Genomic DNA, 16,204 nt, shown 5'->3' on the forward strand with positions numbered 1-16,204 from the left:
TGTAAATTAGTTCAACCATTGTGGAAGACAGTGTGGCCTAAAACCAGAAATGCCATTTGACCCAGCAATCCCTTTACTGGGCATATATCCAAAGGATTATAAATCATTCTACTATAGACACATACACATGTAGGTTTATTGCAGCACTGTTCAGAATAGCAAAAGCTTGGAACCAACCCAAATGTCCATCAACGATAGACTGGATAAAGAAAATATGGCACATATACACCATGGAATACTATGCACTCATAAAAAAGGATGAGTTCATGTCCTTTGTAGGGACATGGATGCAGCTGGAAACCATCATTCTGAGCAAACTGTCACAAGGACAGAAAACCAAACACTGCATGTTCTCACTCATAGGTGGGAACTGAACAATAAGAACACTTGGACACAGGGTGGGGAACATCACCCACTGGGACCTGTTGGTCAGCTGGGGACTGGGGGAGGGATAGCATTAGGAGAAATACCTAATGTAAATGATGGGTTGATGGGTGCAGCAAACCAACATGGCACATGTATACGTATGTAACAAACCTGCACGTTGTGCACATGTACCCTAGAACTTAAAGTATAATAACAAAAAAAATTATATAATCCATAAGCCCAGATCTCTGGATGAAGTTTTTTTGTTCTAACGCTGTTGGGATTAGCCTTTCAGGTAACAATGAGTATTTGAGTAATCTTGGGTACCAATTTTTGAGAAATTGGGTGATTCAACATAAGGGTTTATTTATTTAAATAAATAACTGAATTCTCATTTTTTTTCCTAAACTGATTTGACTATGGACAACATCTTTTTGTAGAATTGTATTGACTAGTGGTTTGATGAAACTAACTTTGGGAAAATTTGGATAGATATTAGAAAATTAGGTTTCATTTCTTGAGAAAACAGGTTTGACCCCATCGAAAGATACTAAAAATGAATGAGAATATGAGGTATGGTTAGCTCTAAAAAAAGTGAGAAATGAGTACTCGGTCATAAATGTACTGATTAAGAAAAAAGAAGTTATGTAGAACGTATGTTAGAGAACCCAGGCAGTTTCTTTTAAGGAAGCCCTGGTTTGGGTATCTTACCAGAACAGATCACTCCAACATCTTCACCGTGACTGCAGTCATTATTTCCCCACCCACTGTTCCTGCATGACCAGAGATCTGACTCATCTCCATCACAGGAAACGTCATCGAGCCAAATTTTTCCATATCCTGTAGAAGTGTTTCCCAGACCCATGCCAATGATGGAAGTTGGGCAGTCCAGCTGGCTACACACCACAGCCGCAGCAATACTGTTCCAGCCATCATCACACACTGTGCCCCACTGTTCTTGAAAGTACACCTCCAGTCTTCCCGAGCAGCGGTTGCTGCCGCCCGCCAGCCTCAGGCCCCATGTTGCATTACCTGCACCAAGAACAATGAAGCAAGTAGTTAATGGGTGTGATGGTTTATTTAATATGTCAACTTGGCTGGGCTATGATACCGAGTTATTTGGTCAAACACTAGTCAAACAGACAGTGCTGTGAAGATATTTTTTTCAGATGTGATTAACCTTTAAATCAGCAGACTTTGAGTATAGCCAATTATCCTCCATAATGTGGGTGGGCCTCATCCAATCAGTTGAAGACCTTAAGAGAAAAGACTGAAGTCCCCCAAGAAAGAAGGAATTCTACTTCCGCACTTTCTTGAGATTCAAGACTGCAACATCAGCTCTTCTCTGCAGTCTGCTGGCATCCTCTTCAGATTTTGGACTTACAAGTCCCCACAATTGCTTATAAAATTGAACCAATTCCTTAAAATAAACCTCTTTCTCTCTCCTTCTCTCTACATACATACATATGCGCGCACACACACACGCACACACATGCACACACACGTACACGCACACACACACAAAGAAAGGCTCACATTCCATTGGTTTTGTTTTTCTAGAGAACCCTGAATAATGCACATTTGGGTACTAATAGTGGTTCTAGAGGAACAAAATCTTAAGGATGAGTTTTATGAATTGATGCTATAATTCAAAAATTGATTCTAGAATTGGTTCTCTAACCTGATAAAAATTTAATGACACTAATGATTCTATATCCAGTAGTAAAGAGGGCACTGAAATCCATGGCATGATGTGGCAATAGATACATACAAAATCTCATCATTAGATATTCCTAATCAAATACTCATAGGAGGTAAAGTTCTGAATGAACATATATTTGTTAACCTAGGACATTTCTGTCAAACTTACAAGCATAATGAGATTGGCTGGCTACTCCCCATTGCACTGGACAAAGTGGGGAAAGAAAAGAATGAATTTAGAGATTCAAATTCCCACCTGAACCTGCAAGTTTTTATGTCTTCCTGGAAAGAAACTCAGGTCTCTTATAGCCACAGAACTGAGATTACTGAAAACCTTCACCTGGTAAGGTACTGAATTCTCAACCTCACAAGATGTCTACTGTCTAAGTGAGGGATTTAATTGGGATGGAATGGAATTCTGAACATTGGGATGGGGTAATATGGAGAGACCTGATAAGGTTGGGAACATTGAAACCCTAAATTCCACTGTTTCTCCTTTAACAGTAGAGACAACCATCCACCTCTGTATGAAAATATTAATCATACTTTGCTTGAAAAAATTGAATCTCTCCTGAGATAATTGCCTTGAAAGGCACTCCTGATTCTCCTCAGCACCCATTCCATCAGCCCTCTTTACATCTAGACTCAAGTCCCAGCAAGCTCCAAAACATGAGGTACAAAGTGTCTAATGTGGAAGTGCACACAAACAACTATGATTTTTCCAATTTACACAGACAGGTATCAGAATATATGTGAAAATGAATATTAAGGATCTGAGATAATGCTGGAAGGAACATAAAGTTGGATCAGGGTGAATTTACTGATATGAGCCCTAAGCAGAGATTCTAGATTTAATGATGCAGCTAAGGGTTAGAAAGGCTCTAATAGTTTGTTGGACTGGTTGGGTGAAACATGTACCCAAAGGTGGCCTACGCTTAATGAAGTTGAAAGGCCAGACTGCTTCTGTATTTGGTAGGGGAAGGGATCCAAAGGGTCATGGTCAGGGTTGTCTACTAATTTCTTACTTTACCTGTATAAGCGGAAGAGTTCCAGGTAAAGTGAACTGAAGTCTAACTTAAAGACAAGAGTCATGACCCCTCAATCAATTCCCAGATGTGAGCCAGTTTATAGACCCAGAAGCCCCTCCTATGGGGAATACTATTTATCTTGTCAGGAAATAATAAATAAGAACAAGTCTTACCTGAGCAGGTTACAATCACATCCTCTCTGTGTACACAATTATGCTTTCCCCATCCATTATGTTTACAGTCCCAGATATTTGACTCATTTCCAATGCAAGAAACATCATCCAGCCAAATAGGTCCTGATGCTTCTTTAAAATAGGTTATACCAAACATACGGATAGGCTTTCCACATCCCAGTCGTTTACACACAACAGCTGCATTCTTTGTGCTCCATCTGTCATGACACACAGTCCCCCACTCTCCTTGGTATTTCACCTCCAATCTCCCGTAACAGGGGCTATCCGCCCCGGCAAGTCTTAGGTCCAGATCTGCCTTATCTGCAAGCAAGACAAAACCACATATTTGAGATCAAATGAGAGGGTCTTTTCAGAAGACTGAAAAGACTCTCTAAATTCACCACTATGAGGCTTTGCCTAATAGGTGATATATTAGGCATACTTTTGGATGAAAAGTTTGGTTTTCTTTCTTTTGACAATTTTTTATTCAATTTTTGGAGAGAATGTGTCTCTAAAGCATGAAACAACAAAAGCAAATTTACTGAAGTAAAGCCTGGGGAATGTTATAAAGCCTCCAAGAATGATGGGTTTGGATAAGATGAGCAATGTGGAAGCATGCAGAGAAGTTCTTTGAGGTATGGATACAATTCAGGAGATAACTCTGGCAGGTTTCTGCAGTGGAGTTCAGCATCAGCACCAAAGCTCATTCCCTCATAGTCTTCATTTTAGTTTGTCCGCCATGTTTTATAAGATAAAGGGAGGCATATGTTACATGAAACTGTCCTTTCATAAAATAAATTCCTTTTTAATTCTTAATTTTTCCAGTGTTCAAAGCACTTGATAAATTTTGAGAAAATCCTTGCTTCCTTCCTTCTTCCCTCCCTCCTTTCTTTTTTTTCTTTCTTTCTGTCTTTCTTTTCTTTTCTTCCTCTTTATTCTTTCTTCCTTTTCCTGTCTTCTTTCATTCTTTCTCTCTCTTCAGTTCTTTCTTCTCTCTTTCTTCCTTTCTTCTTTCCTCTTTTCTTTCTTTCTTTTTTCTTTCTTTCTCTCTCCTCTTTCTCTCTCTTTCTTTCTTCTCTTTCTTCTTTCATTCTCTCTCCTTTCTCTTTCTCTTTCTTTCTGACTTCTTTCTTTGTTTCTCTTTTCTTTCCTTCCTGGCTCCCCTCCCCCTCCCTCCTCCTCCCCTTTCTTTCTTTTTCTTTCTTTCTTTCTCTCTCTCTTTCTTTCTTTTCTTCGTTTCTTCCTCTTTCTTTCTTCCTTTTTCTGTCTTCTTTTATTCTTTCTCTCTCTTCAGTTCTTTCTTCTCTCTTCCTTTCTTCTTTCCTTCTTTCTTTCTTTCTTTTTCACTTTCTCTTTCCTCTTTCTCCTCTCTTTCTCTCTCTCTCTGTTCTTTCTTCTCTCTCTTCTTTCATTCTCCTTTCTCTCTCTTTCTGACTTCTTTCTTTGTTTCTCTTTTCTTTCCTTCCTTGCTCCCCTCCCCCTCCCTCCTCCTCCTCTCTCTTTCTTTCTCTTTCTTTCTTTTTCTTCTTTCTTTCTTCTTTCTTTTTTCTTCCTTTCTTCCTTCCTTTCTTCCTCTCTTTCTCTCTCTCTTTCTTTCTTTCCAGGGCCTTGCTCTGTCACCCAGGCTAGAGTGCTGTAGCACAATCTTGGTTCACTACAACCTCTGCCTTCAGGGTTTAATCTTCCCACCTCAGCCTCCCAAGTAGCTGGGATTACAGGCGCACACCACCACAGCCAGCTATTTTTTGTGTTTTAGTAGAGACAGGGTTTCACCATATTGCCCAGGCTGGTCTAGAACTCCTGACCTCCTTTCGGCCTCCCAAAGTGCCAGGGTTACAGGCATGAGCCACCATGCCCAGCCAAGAAATATTTTGCTATGCAGGTACTACTGTGATATAGGAAAGGTATAATATTTTATAATGGGTCACTTTAAAAATTCTAAAAGCCTTCCAATTTCCTTACTTGCTATCCAGTACAACAACTCTTCCATGTGTCTATAATAATCTTACATTCTATTCAACCTAGTATATGTGTGTGTTTATTTTAAAACATAATATTTAATAATTGCATAGGATACCATCATATGGAGATATAGAGATTCTGTAAGTTATTTAACCAAGACACAATTCTTGGTTACTTATGTTATGGTTAATTTTTCATTTTCACAAATTACGCTGCCATGGACATCCTTACACATAAAGTTTTGAGTATGTCACCAAGTACTTCCGTGATATAATGGAAACCAATGTATTCAGTGTAGGTTAAATGTATGGGTGTACGGACAGATATATGATGTATGTATATATAATATATATCATTTCCAGATATACTAAATAAAAATTCATAGAAATAAAGCAAAGAAAAAATTTAAATTCCTGGTGCAAATAAATATACAAATGAAGTAGTGTATCCTATTCTAGTATAGGGTAACTGGATAGTATAATGATATAATTTCTGCACAAATCAAACCAATTTATATTTATATGGTATTTTAAGAGACTGGGCTTTGCTACATTGCCCAGGATGGAGTGGAGTGGCTATGTACAGGTGCAATCATAGCACCTTACAGTCTCTATCTCCTGGGCTCAAGTGATATTCCTGCCTCAGCCTCCTGAGTTGCTGGGACAACAGGTATGTGCCACCATGCCCAACCAATTCATAGGGTTAATATTACCTTAAAAAAATTCTAATTTTAATCCATATTTAGAAGAATGAGGAGAAAAAAGTAGCAAGGATTTTATGAAAAATAAGAATACTTAGGGAATATATATCTCAGTACATATTAGCCTATAGAAAGCTACAATAGTTAAATGTGTTAAAGTTAGTTAAAGTAGTTAAAGTTAAATGTGATGGTTCTAGAAATAGAAGAGGAGGACTATGTATTTTATAAAGGGACTCTGTAAAATACACAGAGTTCTTACACATTATGAAGACAAAGATGTCACACAACCGAAAAATGGCCAAAGAACCAGAAATGCTAACACATAAACAAATACAAATAAGTTGCTAATAAAGAATTGGGAAAAAGCTCTCATTTGTTATCAAGGAAGTAAGATTTTTGAGCATTGACTTTGGAGCTAAAACAGTCCATATTTGAACTCCAGCTTCACTACTGCCCTGATAGCTGAGTGACCTGGGTGAGTTACTTTCTCTCAGTACCTCTATTTCCTCACTGTAAAATAGAAATTAGAATAGTAACCCCCTTCCTGGGATTCCATGAGGATTCCATGAACCCATATATGTAAACTAATAGAACACTGCCTGGAACACCATAAATATTCAATAAATGTTCATTAATATTATCATATTTTTAAAATCAGATTAACAGTTATTCTAAAATATAAAAACATTCAGTGTTAATATGATATAGTGGAATAATAGGGAACTGAAATTGAATAGAAGAAAAAAACACAATTTATAGACAATAATTTGTTAATATATATCCAAGACTTTAAAAAAAGATGCATATGGTTTTACATGACAATTTCATTTTTAAGTACTTGGCAAATTACATAATCAAGTGTGAAAAATGTATTTCTCAGTATATCAAATAAAATCATATTTTTAACAGTAAAAATTTGAAAACCTTTTAAAACTTAACATGATGAGATAGTTAAATAAATTATAGTACATTATGCAATATAGTAAGCAGCTTTTAACATTAAGATAGATTAGTAATGGCCATGTGGAATATGTCTGTGGTATATTGTTCAGCACAAAGGGTACACACACACACACACACACACACACACGATCCAGAAATATAAACAACAAAAAAAAACCCCAAAAGAATGAATGGCAGCATTGCATGTGGATTTAAAAAATTCTTTTAATTTTTTTGTATTTTGACCTTTTCACTGCGTTTATAATTTGAAAAAGTAGTTTCCAAAAAGCAAAAGCAATTTTTATAATGTTTTATATCAATCTACAAGAGAAAACTAAAATAAAATTGATGTGTACAAAAGAATTGATAGTTAACTTTGCCTACCAAATTGATCACATTAAATGTGAACAGAATAGATAGATAAATAGATTCATGAACCAAACTCCACTCTGCAATTTCTGGATACCATTATATATTATACTAATCTGACATTCTTGAATATAAGGTGTATGTAAGGTGTACATTCAAGAATGTCAGGTTGTATAATATTAATAGTGAAAAATTATCAACAGCCTAAACACCAAGAAAAGAGCTCAGGTTAAATTTACTGTACTTATATGATAGAATAACAAAGTTTTTAATTTTAGTTTTTAAGAAATTAGTTTAAGGGTGTGGGAAAATGCAAATGTTATAGCAAGTGAGAGACAAGATACAAAATAAGGAGTTGCATTATGTATATTTCTATCCTTCCATCCACATATAAGGTATGTGTGTGTGTTTCATTTACAAGAACATCATTCTTCATTTATCCTATATCTATCATCTATCAGGCTTTTAGGATATCAATAAATAACAGGACTATCTAGGTATACTCTCACGTAAATAGCATCATTGGAAATGGTTATGTAGGCTCACAATACTCCCCTGACACCTGTGCCCCCTCCCACTTAGGACTCTCTAGATATTCCTTTTTTTCCCCTTCATAAAGTGCCACAGAGAATAATGATGACTGGATTTTATTTATTTATTTCATTTTTTTTTTTTTACAAGATGAGGCCTCACTCTGTTGCCCCAGCTAGAGTGCAGTGACCCAATCATGGCTCACTGCAGCCTTGAATATCTGGGATCAAGCAATCCTCCTGCCTTAGCCTACTGAGTAGCTAGGACCACAGGCATGTGCCACCATACCCAGATAATTTTTAAATTTTTTGCAGAGGGAGTCTTGTTATATTACCCAAGTTGATTGTGAATCTTGGCCTCAAGTGATCTTCCTGTGTTAGTCTCCCAAAGTGTTGAGGTTACAGGTATGAGCCTCTGCACCTAGCTTTGTTTTTTAAATATCTAACCTGTTTTTTTCTGTTTAAAAGGTCTTGGAAATGTTTTATACGTAAAATAATTCATAAGTATTATACACACAGATTTTCTTTGTTTTCAGTTCTACTAGTGATATTCTAGATTCTTACAGAATTATACATCATATCAACGTATGTATATAAATATATCTATATCAGCTATTTGGATTTGTATATATTCCTAATTCTCTATAATAAGCCTTAATTTATAATCAGAAATAAACAATGTATATTATTAAATAAAAAACTTAAAAAGCAGCAGAAAAACTGTTAAGAAAACGGTAAAGTAGTACAACTCATTAGTTTAATATGAAGAGAGTTTTCCCAGTTATTTTAGAGATACAGATTATACTCATGCGGTGGTACCAGCTGTATCTGATTTCAGGAGAGACTGCTAGTGAGGAGAAACTCTCTTTTTACAATGTGCATTTGAAAAGTTCCTTGTGCTGCTTAAGAGTATTTTGGGGTTTTTTTAAGGACCAAAAAACCTTTTTTTCAAGCTACTAAGTGCTTCTAACCTCCCAACAAATTATTTCTAAAAATTCAAATGTGTACTCTGTCATGGTCTTTGAACCTTACCAGAACAAATTACTCCAGCATCTGATCTTCGGAAGCATGTTCGCTTTGCTTTTCCATCATATATGCAGTCCCAGAGAGATGACTCATTCCCAGAGCAAGATATGCTGTTTATCCAAATGTCTCTAGTTTCATTACTAGGTTTAGCATGACGACTGCCAAAGACACTAAACGGACATCCTAGCTGCTTACAAACCACAAGGGCTTGTTCATTCTTCCAGTTCTGGTCACATATTGTCCACCACTGTTCATGGATTCTCACCTCTACTCTCCCTGAACAATTGTCACTTCCATCTGCTAGCCGCAGTTCCAAATCTGCTCCATCTAGGATGAAGTCACAGAGAAACGTCTGAATTGGATTTGGGACAATATCTTCAGCATCCCTCTCCTCCAACCTCCCCATGTGAAGATTAGATGTATCCTTCACATACTGAGAAAAGTAAAGACTGGAAATGCATTTTGTTTCAAAATTTCAACAAGAAGACTTAAATCTAAAGTACTTGTCGGTCTTTATGACAACAATCTTCTTTTAAATATGAACATTGAAATTATAATCCTAAGAACCTTGCTTTAGCCTTGCTAAAATTTAAGAAACTAAACATTACAATAAAAAGCCTTAGAATCCTATATGCCATTAATTACATTAATTTTCAAAATATTAGAGTGATTATTTTTAACACCATAAAATAAAATAAAGTGTGGGAAATACTTGCCTTTCAGTAACTTCAGAAAGAAAAGGGACAAAAACAATGTGCAATTAGGAAAAAATCTCTCTTGGATTTAAATAGAAACATGTTCTTTCTCATATTGTTTTCTATGAAGAAGCAAGCCTTTGCTTATTAAACATATTTGCCGTAGGAAATGAAATTTGTTCAGTGGTAATTTTTGAAGGAACTGTGTGTTTTCGCTCTGTCAGCATGTGCATCACGTGACTTGTGTCCCTGTGACTCTGCTTTTTCATGCATACAAATAAATATATTAAATAACCCCAAGAAGGTAAAAATGTGGAGAATTTTTCTTGAAATAATTGAGGAAAGAAGATATAGTTTCTATACCTCATCTCCTCCCATTATTCAAGCTTTTCATACATCATTACAAAAGTGTAATTTGCTATCTAGTGAGAAATCTGGTTCACATTGAATAGGTTAGTCTCGGGAGATTTGGAGGTTTATTTTCCTATAAATAATGTGGGTCATAATGATGATAATAATCATGCCTAAACCTATGGAGAACTTCTTGGTTGCCTGGCTCATTTTAGGTATTTTCCCTGCACTATTTTATTTAATGCTGTTATCCTAGTCATGATATAAGAAATCTGCAACTTGGAGATTGGCTTATATAGGGTCACATAATTATCAAGTGACAGATTTTGAACTGTGAAACTGTGAACTGTTTTTGTTTGGTGAAAAAAAAAATCCTTTGACTACAGGGCTGCAGAGAAGGCCAATGTATCTAACTACCCATTTTCCTGTGGGTTGGCCACATACACATCTGTTTTCAGTGTTGGGATTGTTTTCCCACCTTGTTTTCACATCTGCATCATTCTTCCTGGCCCTTCCTTACTCTTCCAGAGGCACATCGTTCCGGAAGTTCCAGAGTTTGAATAGCAACTGGTCTTACAGTTAGGGATGTTATATCAAGTCAGAAGCACACTGTTATGAATTCACTTCATTGTAAGAAAATGTATCAAAATGATTAACATTCTCTCTCTTCCTGTTTCCTCCCCCTCTCCTCTCATCTCTCTCATCTTCTCATGTCTCCCTCTTTTCTCTACCTCCCTTTTACGTGGAGGAAAATTTTTCTTGTAAAATGATGGATTGATCACATATACTGTGGGAAACTCTTTTGAATGGTGAAAGTGGTCGTTCCCCAGATAAAACTTGCAAGCAAACTAGTATAAACAGAAAGAAAAGGATTAAAAGATATTCTGAATATATTATCCTTCCCAAAAGTCCTATGAGGGTGGCATAAATCCTGTGGCTAAGGTACAGCTAAACCCATAAACCTCTTTGTCTACATACGTTTTTCTATGTATATCGTTCCCTGCTGCATACTCTAGACTTAAGCAAAACTCTTCTTAAAAAAGGCGACCTGATCTCAAATTCTATAGGAAATAAGATTAAGGCATCCTGTGTAAGGCTGGTAGAATAAGGTCAGTAATAATTTACTAAAGAAGCCTCTTCTATCAAGACAAACTGACTCTCAGAGGAAAATACTTGGCTCTACATCTAGGGATTCTCCTTTCATAAGAATATTAGAAGGTGTGGATTTAATCTTATTAAGACAGTGAACACGTTTAATTACATCTTTAAACATAAAATACTACTGTGAGAGAAATATGAGTGATATTTTAACCCCTGATATACAAAACTATAAATAAACAGTGAGGGGTAACTTGTAGTTGAGAGTTGCAAACTAGAAAACAAATGGCTGCAGACAAAAATTTTACTAGTATAAGGTACAAAGTAATTAGCAAAGTCATACATTTTTAGATAGGTACTCTTTGGAAATAGTTTATTTTAATGAGAGGAAGTGCTAAAACAAACTCAATGATAACATAGAAAAATATAGTTGTATCTATGAATATGCAAAGTGATTACACATTTAAAAATTATACTGAATATTAATATAAGCCATACACTTGTATAGATTAATAGTAATTTTGACTAGATTGGATATTTTGTTACACCAATTAGAATTAAGTAAAATGGTGTGTTGGGGGTGGGTAAAAACCTTATTCCCATGAGGCTTACAATGTAATATGCTGCATAAAACGCAGGCATGTTCCCTGAGGAAGAACTGAAAGTGTCAATTCTTACACATCACAATTGGTTGTAACCTCTTCAGGGTTTGGTCCTAGTTCTCCAAAAAGGAATTTTATCTGATGTAATCATGTGGATGTAAGTCTTACCTGAGCAGATCACAGACACATCGTTCTGATGAATACAGTCAAAATTTACGGTTCCGGAATGTCTGCAGTCCCAAAGAAAAGACTCATTACCGGAGCAGGAGACACCATCAAGCCATATAACATCAGACCCTGACTGCAAATGAGGCAAGCCAGCGAAGTGCAGTGCAGTTCCACATCCCAACTGCTTGCATACGACATCGGCTGCAGCATTGTTCCACTTATGGTGGCATATGGTCCCCCACCTTCCTTGGATTTTCAGCTCTACTCTCCCCATACAGCGGTTAGTTCCACCTACAAGCCTTAGTTCAAGATTGCTACTATCTGAAACAGAGATATAAACACAAAGCCCAGGTGAAGTTTTGATCAGAAACTTCAGATTCCAGATCCTGCTATCCAAATTGAGATTCAATGAATGCCTAACTCTTGCTTTTTAAAATTCTTGTACATGTACAAGATTAATGTAATAGAATCTATCCCAGGAAAGGATCATGCTATGATGTTGACAATCCACCAGAATCTCTGGCATTTGGGGAATAAAGCACAACAGAGAGTAGAAATGCCCTTTCTGATTGTGAGTTAAGAATAAATCTATCAAAGGTCAAGAATGCATGTAAATTTGTTGTCAAAACATGAGCCTTTGCTGGCTCTGAGTCTAGCCAGCAACCATTTTAGAACTTATAACTGTGTATAAGCAGTGGCAATAAGATATCATTGTCATCACTGTCATCATCCTCTTATTCCTACTTCAAAAATTTTTCTTCCTTTAAATGGACATTTAACTCTACCTTCTTGCAATATAACTTCCAATTATTCATCTTACTGGAATTTACTCTTGAATGAAATGGAACAAATGAAACAAATGAAAAATAAAACTTCCAAAGGTGAAAGCAAGTGTGGCCAGCCATAAATTATGGACTTGTCATATTATTAAAATACTCTGTTGATTTAATTCAAATTATCAGCCTTTCCTTATTACCTTATTTCTTTATATCACTTAGCAAAATTGACCACTACATATATATATATATATCACGCGTAGTGGTCAATTTTACTAAGTGATATAAAGAAAAAAGGAAATAACGAAAGGCTGAGAATTTGGATATTTTATATATGTATGTATATATATAGTCATCAATTTTGCCAAGTGATATAAGGAAATAAGGAAAGACTGAGAATTTGGATATATATACACACACACACACACACATACACACAATCATCTCACCATATCCACAGGGGTGTCGTTCCAGGACTCCTATGGATACTAAAATCTGCAGATACTCAAGTTCCTTAGTTGGCCTTCTGTGTCTGCTGGTTTCACACCCACAGATCCAACTAAATGCAAAGTTTCCATCAGCGGTTGATTGACTCCATGGATATGAAACCCACAGATTCTAAAGGCCAACTGTGTGTGTACATATATATTTTTACACTTAGCAAAATTGACCACTGTATATATAATATATTATATAATATAAATATATAATATAAAATATATTTTATATTATATTTGCCTAGGTCTTCCAAGAATCCAAGAATACATTTTCTGTCTGTCTCCCTCTCTCTCCAATTTCTTGTTTTGTCCCCATATCTGTCAGTTAAATGAATGAGTCTTTTTTACAGATTATTTATCTTTATTTAATAAATTAACACACAGTAAAACTGACTGGTTTTGTGTACACTTGTGTGTGTAGAGTTCTCTGAGTTGTAATACAGGCATTAATTTGTGTAACTATTACCACAGTGAGAATATAGAACTTTGTTGCCCCATTCATTCATTGAAAGACAGTTACTCACAGTGTATTATTATTTTAATATATTGCTAGGTTCAAGAAACAGAACGTTATATTAGCAATATTTTTAAACTATTTCTATTTTTTAATTTTTGTTGATATATATCAGTTGTATGTATTTTGGAGATACATGTGATATTCTGATACCTATATAAAGTATGAAATATTCAAATTAGAGTAATTTGGATATCTGTCACCTCAAAATTTTGTCTTTTATTCATGGCGAGAACACTCCAAATCTTCTCTTCTAACTATTTAGATTTTTTTCTTAATCTAATTATTGATTAAGGAAATAAATTCCCAGAAATAATGTGGAACCTTGGATCTAGGCATACTCAAAGTGATTCACAATTGGGCATGCCAGCTCTTTGAGTCAAAACAGTGCCTCTGCTTTTGTTATTTTGATGGGCTGGTTTGTTTTTTCCTGTAGATTTGCTTAAAGTTCCTTGTAGATTCTGGATATTAGCCCTTTGTCAGATGGACAGATTGCAAAAATTTTCTCTCATTTTGTAGGTTGACTGTTCACTCTGACAATAGTTTCTTTTGCTGTGCAGAAGCTCCTTAGTTTAATTAGATCCCATTTGTCAATTTTGGCTTTTGTTGCCATTGCTTTCGGTGTTTTAGATATGAAGTCTTTGCCCATGCCTTTGTCCTGAATGGTATTGCCTAGAAATACCTAGAAAACCTAGAATAGGTTTTCTTCTAGGGTTTTTATGGTTTTAGGTCTTACATTTAAGTCTTTAATCCATCTTGAGTTAATTTTTGTATAAGGTGTAAGGAAGGGTTCCAGTTTCAATTTTCTGCATATGGCTATCCAGTTTCCTGATACCATTTATTAAATAAGGAATCCTTTCCCCATTGCTTGTTTTTGTCAGGTTTGTCAAGGATCAGATGGTTGTAGGTGTGTGGCATTATTTCTAAGGCCTCTGTTCTGTTCCATTGGTCTATATATCTGTTTTGGTATCAGTAACATGCTATTTTGGTTACTGTAGCCTTGAGGTACAGTTTGAAGTCAGATAGCATGATGCCTCCAGCTTTGTTCTTTTTGTTTAGGATTGTCTTGGCCAAACAGGCTCTTTTTTGGTTCCATATGCAATTTAACATAGTTTTTTCTAGTACTGTGAAGAAAATCAATGGTAGCTTGATGGGGATAGCATTGAATCTATAAATTACTTTAGGCAGTATGGCCCAAAGTAATTTTCATGATATTGATCCTATTTATGAGCATGGAATGTTTTTCTATGTTTGTGTCCTCTCTTATTTCCTTGAGCAGTGGTTTGTAGTTCTCCTTGAAGAGGTCCTTCACATCCCTTGTAAGTTGTATTTCTAGGTATTTTATTCTCTTAGTAGCAGTTGTGAATGGGAGTTCACTCATGATTTGGCTCTCTGTTTGTCTATTATTGGTGTATAGGAATGCTTGTGATTTTTGCACATTGATTTCATATCCTGAGACTTTGCCGAATTTGCTCATGAGCTTAAGGAGATTTTTGAGCTGAGACAATGGGGTTCTCTAAATATACAATCATGTCATCTGCAAACAGAGACTATTTGACTTCCTCTCCTTCTATTTGAATACCCTTTATTTCTTTCTCTTGCCTGATTGCCCTGGCCAGAACTTCCAATACTATGTTGAATAGGAGTGGTGACAGAGGGCATCTTTGTCTTGTGCTGGTTTTCAAAGGGGATGCTTCCAGCTTTTGCCCATTCAATATGATATTGGCTATGGGTTTGTCATAAATATATCTTATTATTTTGAGATACATTCCATCAATACCTAGCTTATTGAGAGTTTTTACCATGATGGGGTGTTGAATTTTATTGAAGGCCTTTTCTGCATCTATTGAGATAATCATGTGGTTTTTGTCATTGGTTCTGTTTATGTGAAGGATTACATTTACTGATTTGCATATATTGAATCAACCTTGCATCCCAGAGATGAAGACGACTTGATCATGGTGGATAAGCTTTTTGATGTGCTGCTGGATTCGATTTGCCAGTATTTTACTGAGGATTTTCACATCAATGTTCATCAGGGATATTGGCCTGCAGTTTTTTGTTGTTGTTATTGTGTCTCAAAACAGTGTAAAATAATTAACAAAATGGTATCAACAGGTTCTTACCTATCAATAATTGCTTTAAATGTAAATTGATTAAATTCTCTAAAGAAAACAGAGTGGAGAGGTTAAAAAATAGCAAACAAACGGCAGAACAAATGGACTTAACACATTTCTACAGAAAATTTTACCCAACAGCTGCAGAATATGCATTCTATTCATCAGCACATGGAATATTCTCTAAAATAGACCATATGATAGGCCACAAAACAAGTCTCAACACATTTAAGAAAACCAAAATTATATCAAGTACACTCTCATACCACAGTGGAAGAAAACTGGAAATCAGCCCCAAAAGAAATCCTCAAAACAATGCAAATACATGGAAATTACATAATCTGCTCCTGAATGAACACTGGGTCAACAATGAAATCAAGATGGAATAAAAATTCTTTGAACTGAATGGTAATAGTCACACAACCTATCAAAACCTCTGGAATACAACAAAGGTGGTGCTAAGAGGAAAGTTCATAGCCTTAAATGCCTACATCAGAAAGTCTGAAAGAGTATAAATAGATATTTTTAAATTATTATTATTATACTTTAAGTTCTAGGGTACATGCGCACAATGTGCAGGTTTGTTACA

The 16,204-nt window shown here is 35.7% G+C and overlaps 1 protein-coding gene across 2 annotated transcripts in view; it reads right to left on the reverse strand.

The window, feature by feature from the left end:
* Positions 1-16,204, reverse strand: part of CD163L1 (CD163 molecule-like 1) — an 83,861-nt gene that overhangs the window by 41,143 nt on the left and 26,514 nt on the right. For both annotated transcript variants that reach the window (XM_011952574.1, XM_011952564.1), the window contains exons 5-8: positions 11,712-12,032; positions 8,804-9,124; positions 3,269-3,589; positions 1,078-1,398 (exon numbers count right to left, since the gene is read on the reverse strand). In XM_011952574.1, the coding sequence (XP_011807964.1) occupies positions 1,078-1,398; positions 3,269-3,589; positions 8,804-9,124; positions 11,712-12,032 (1,284 nt within the window). The remainder of the gene's footprint in view (positions 1-1,077; positions 1,399-3,268; positions 3,590-8,803; positions 9,125-11,711; positions 12,033-16,204) is intronic.

This window comes from Colobus angolensis, unplaced genomic scaffold (genome assembly GCF_000951035.1).
Source record: "Colobus angolensis palliatus isolate OR3802 unplaced genomic scaffold, Cang.pa_1.0 Scaffold11, whole genome shotgun sequence".
In the NCBI taxonomy this organism is placed as follows: Eukaryota; Metazoa; Chordata; class Mammalia; order Primates; family Cercopithecidae; genus Colobus; species Colobus angolensis.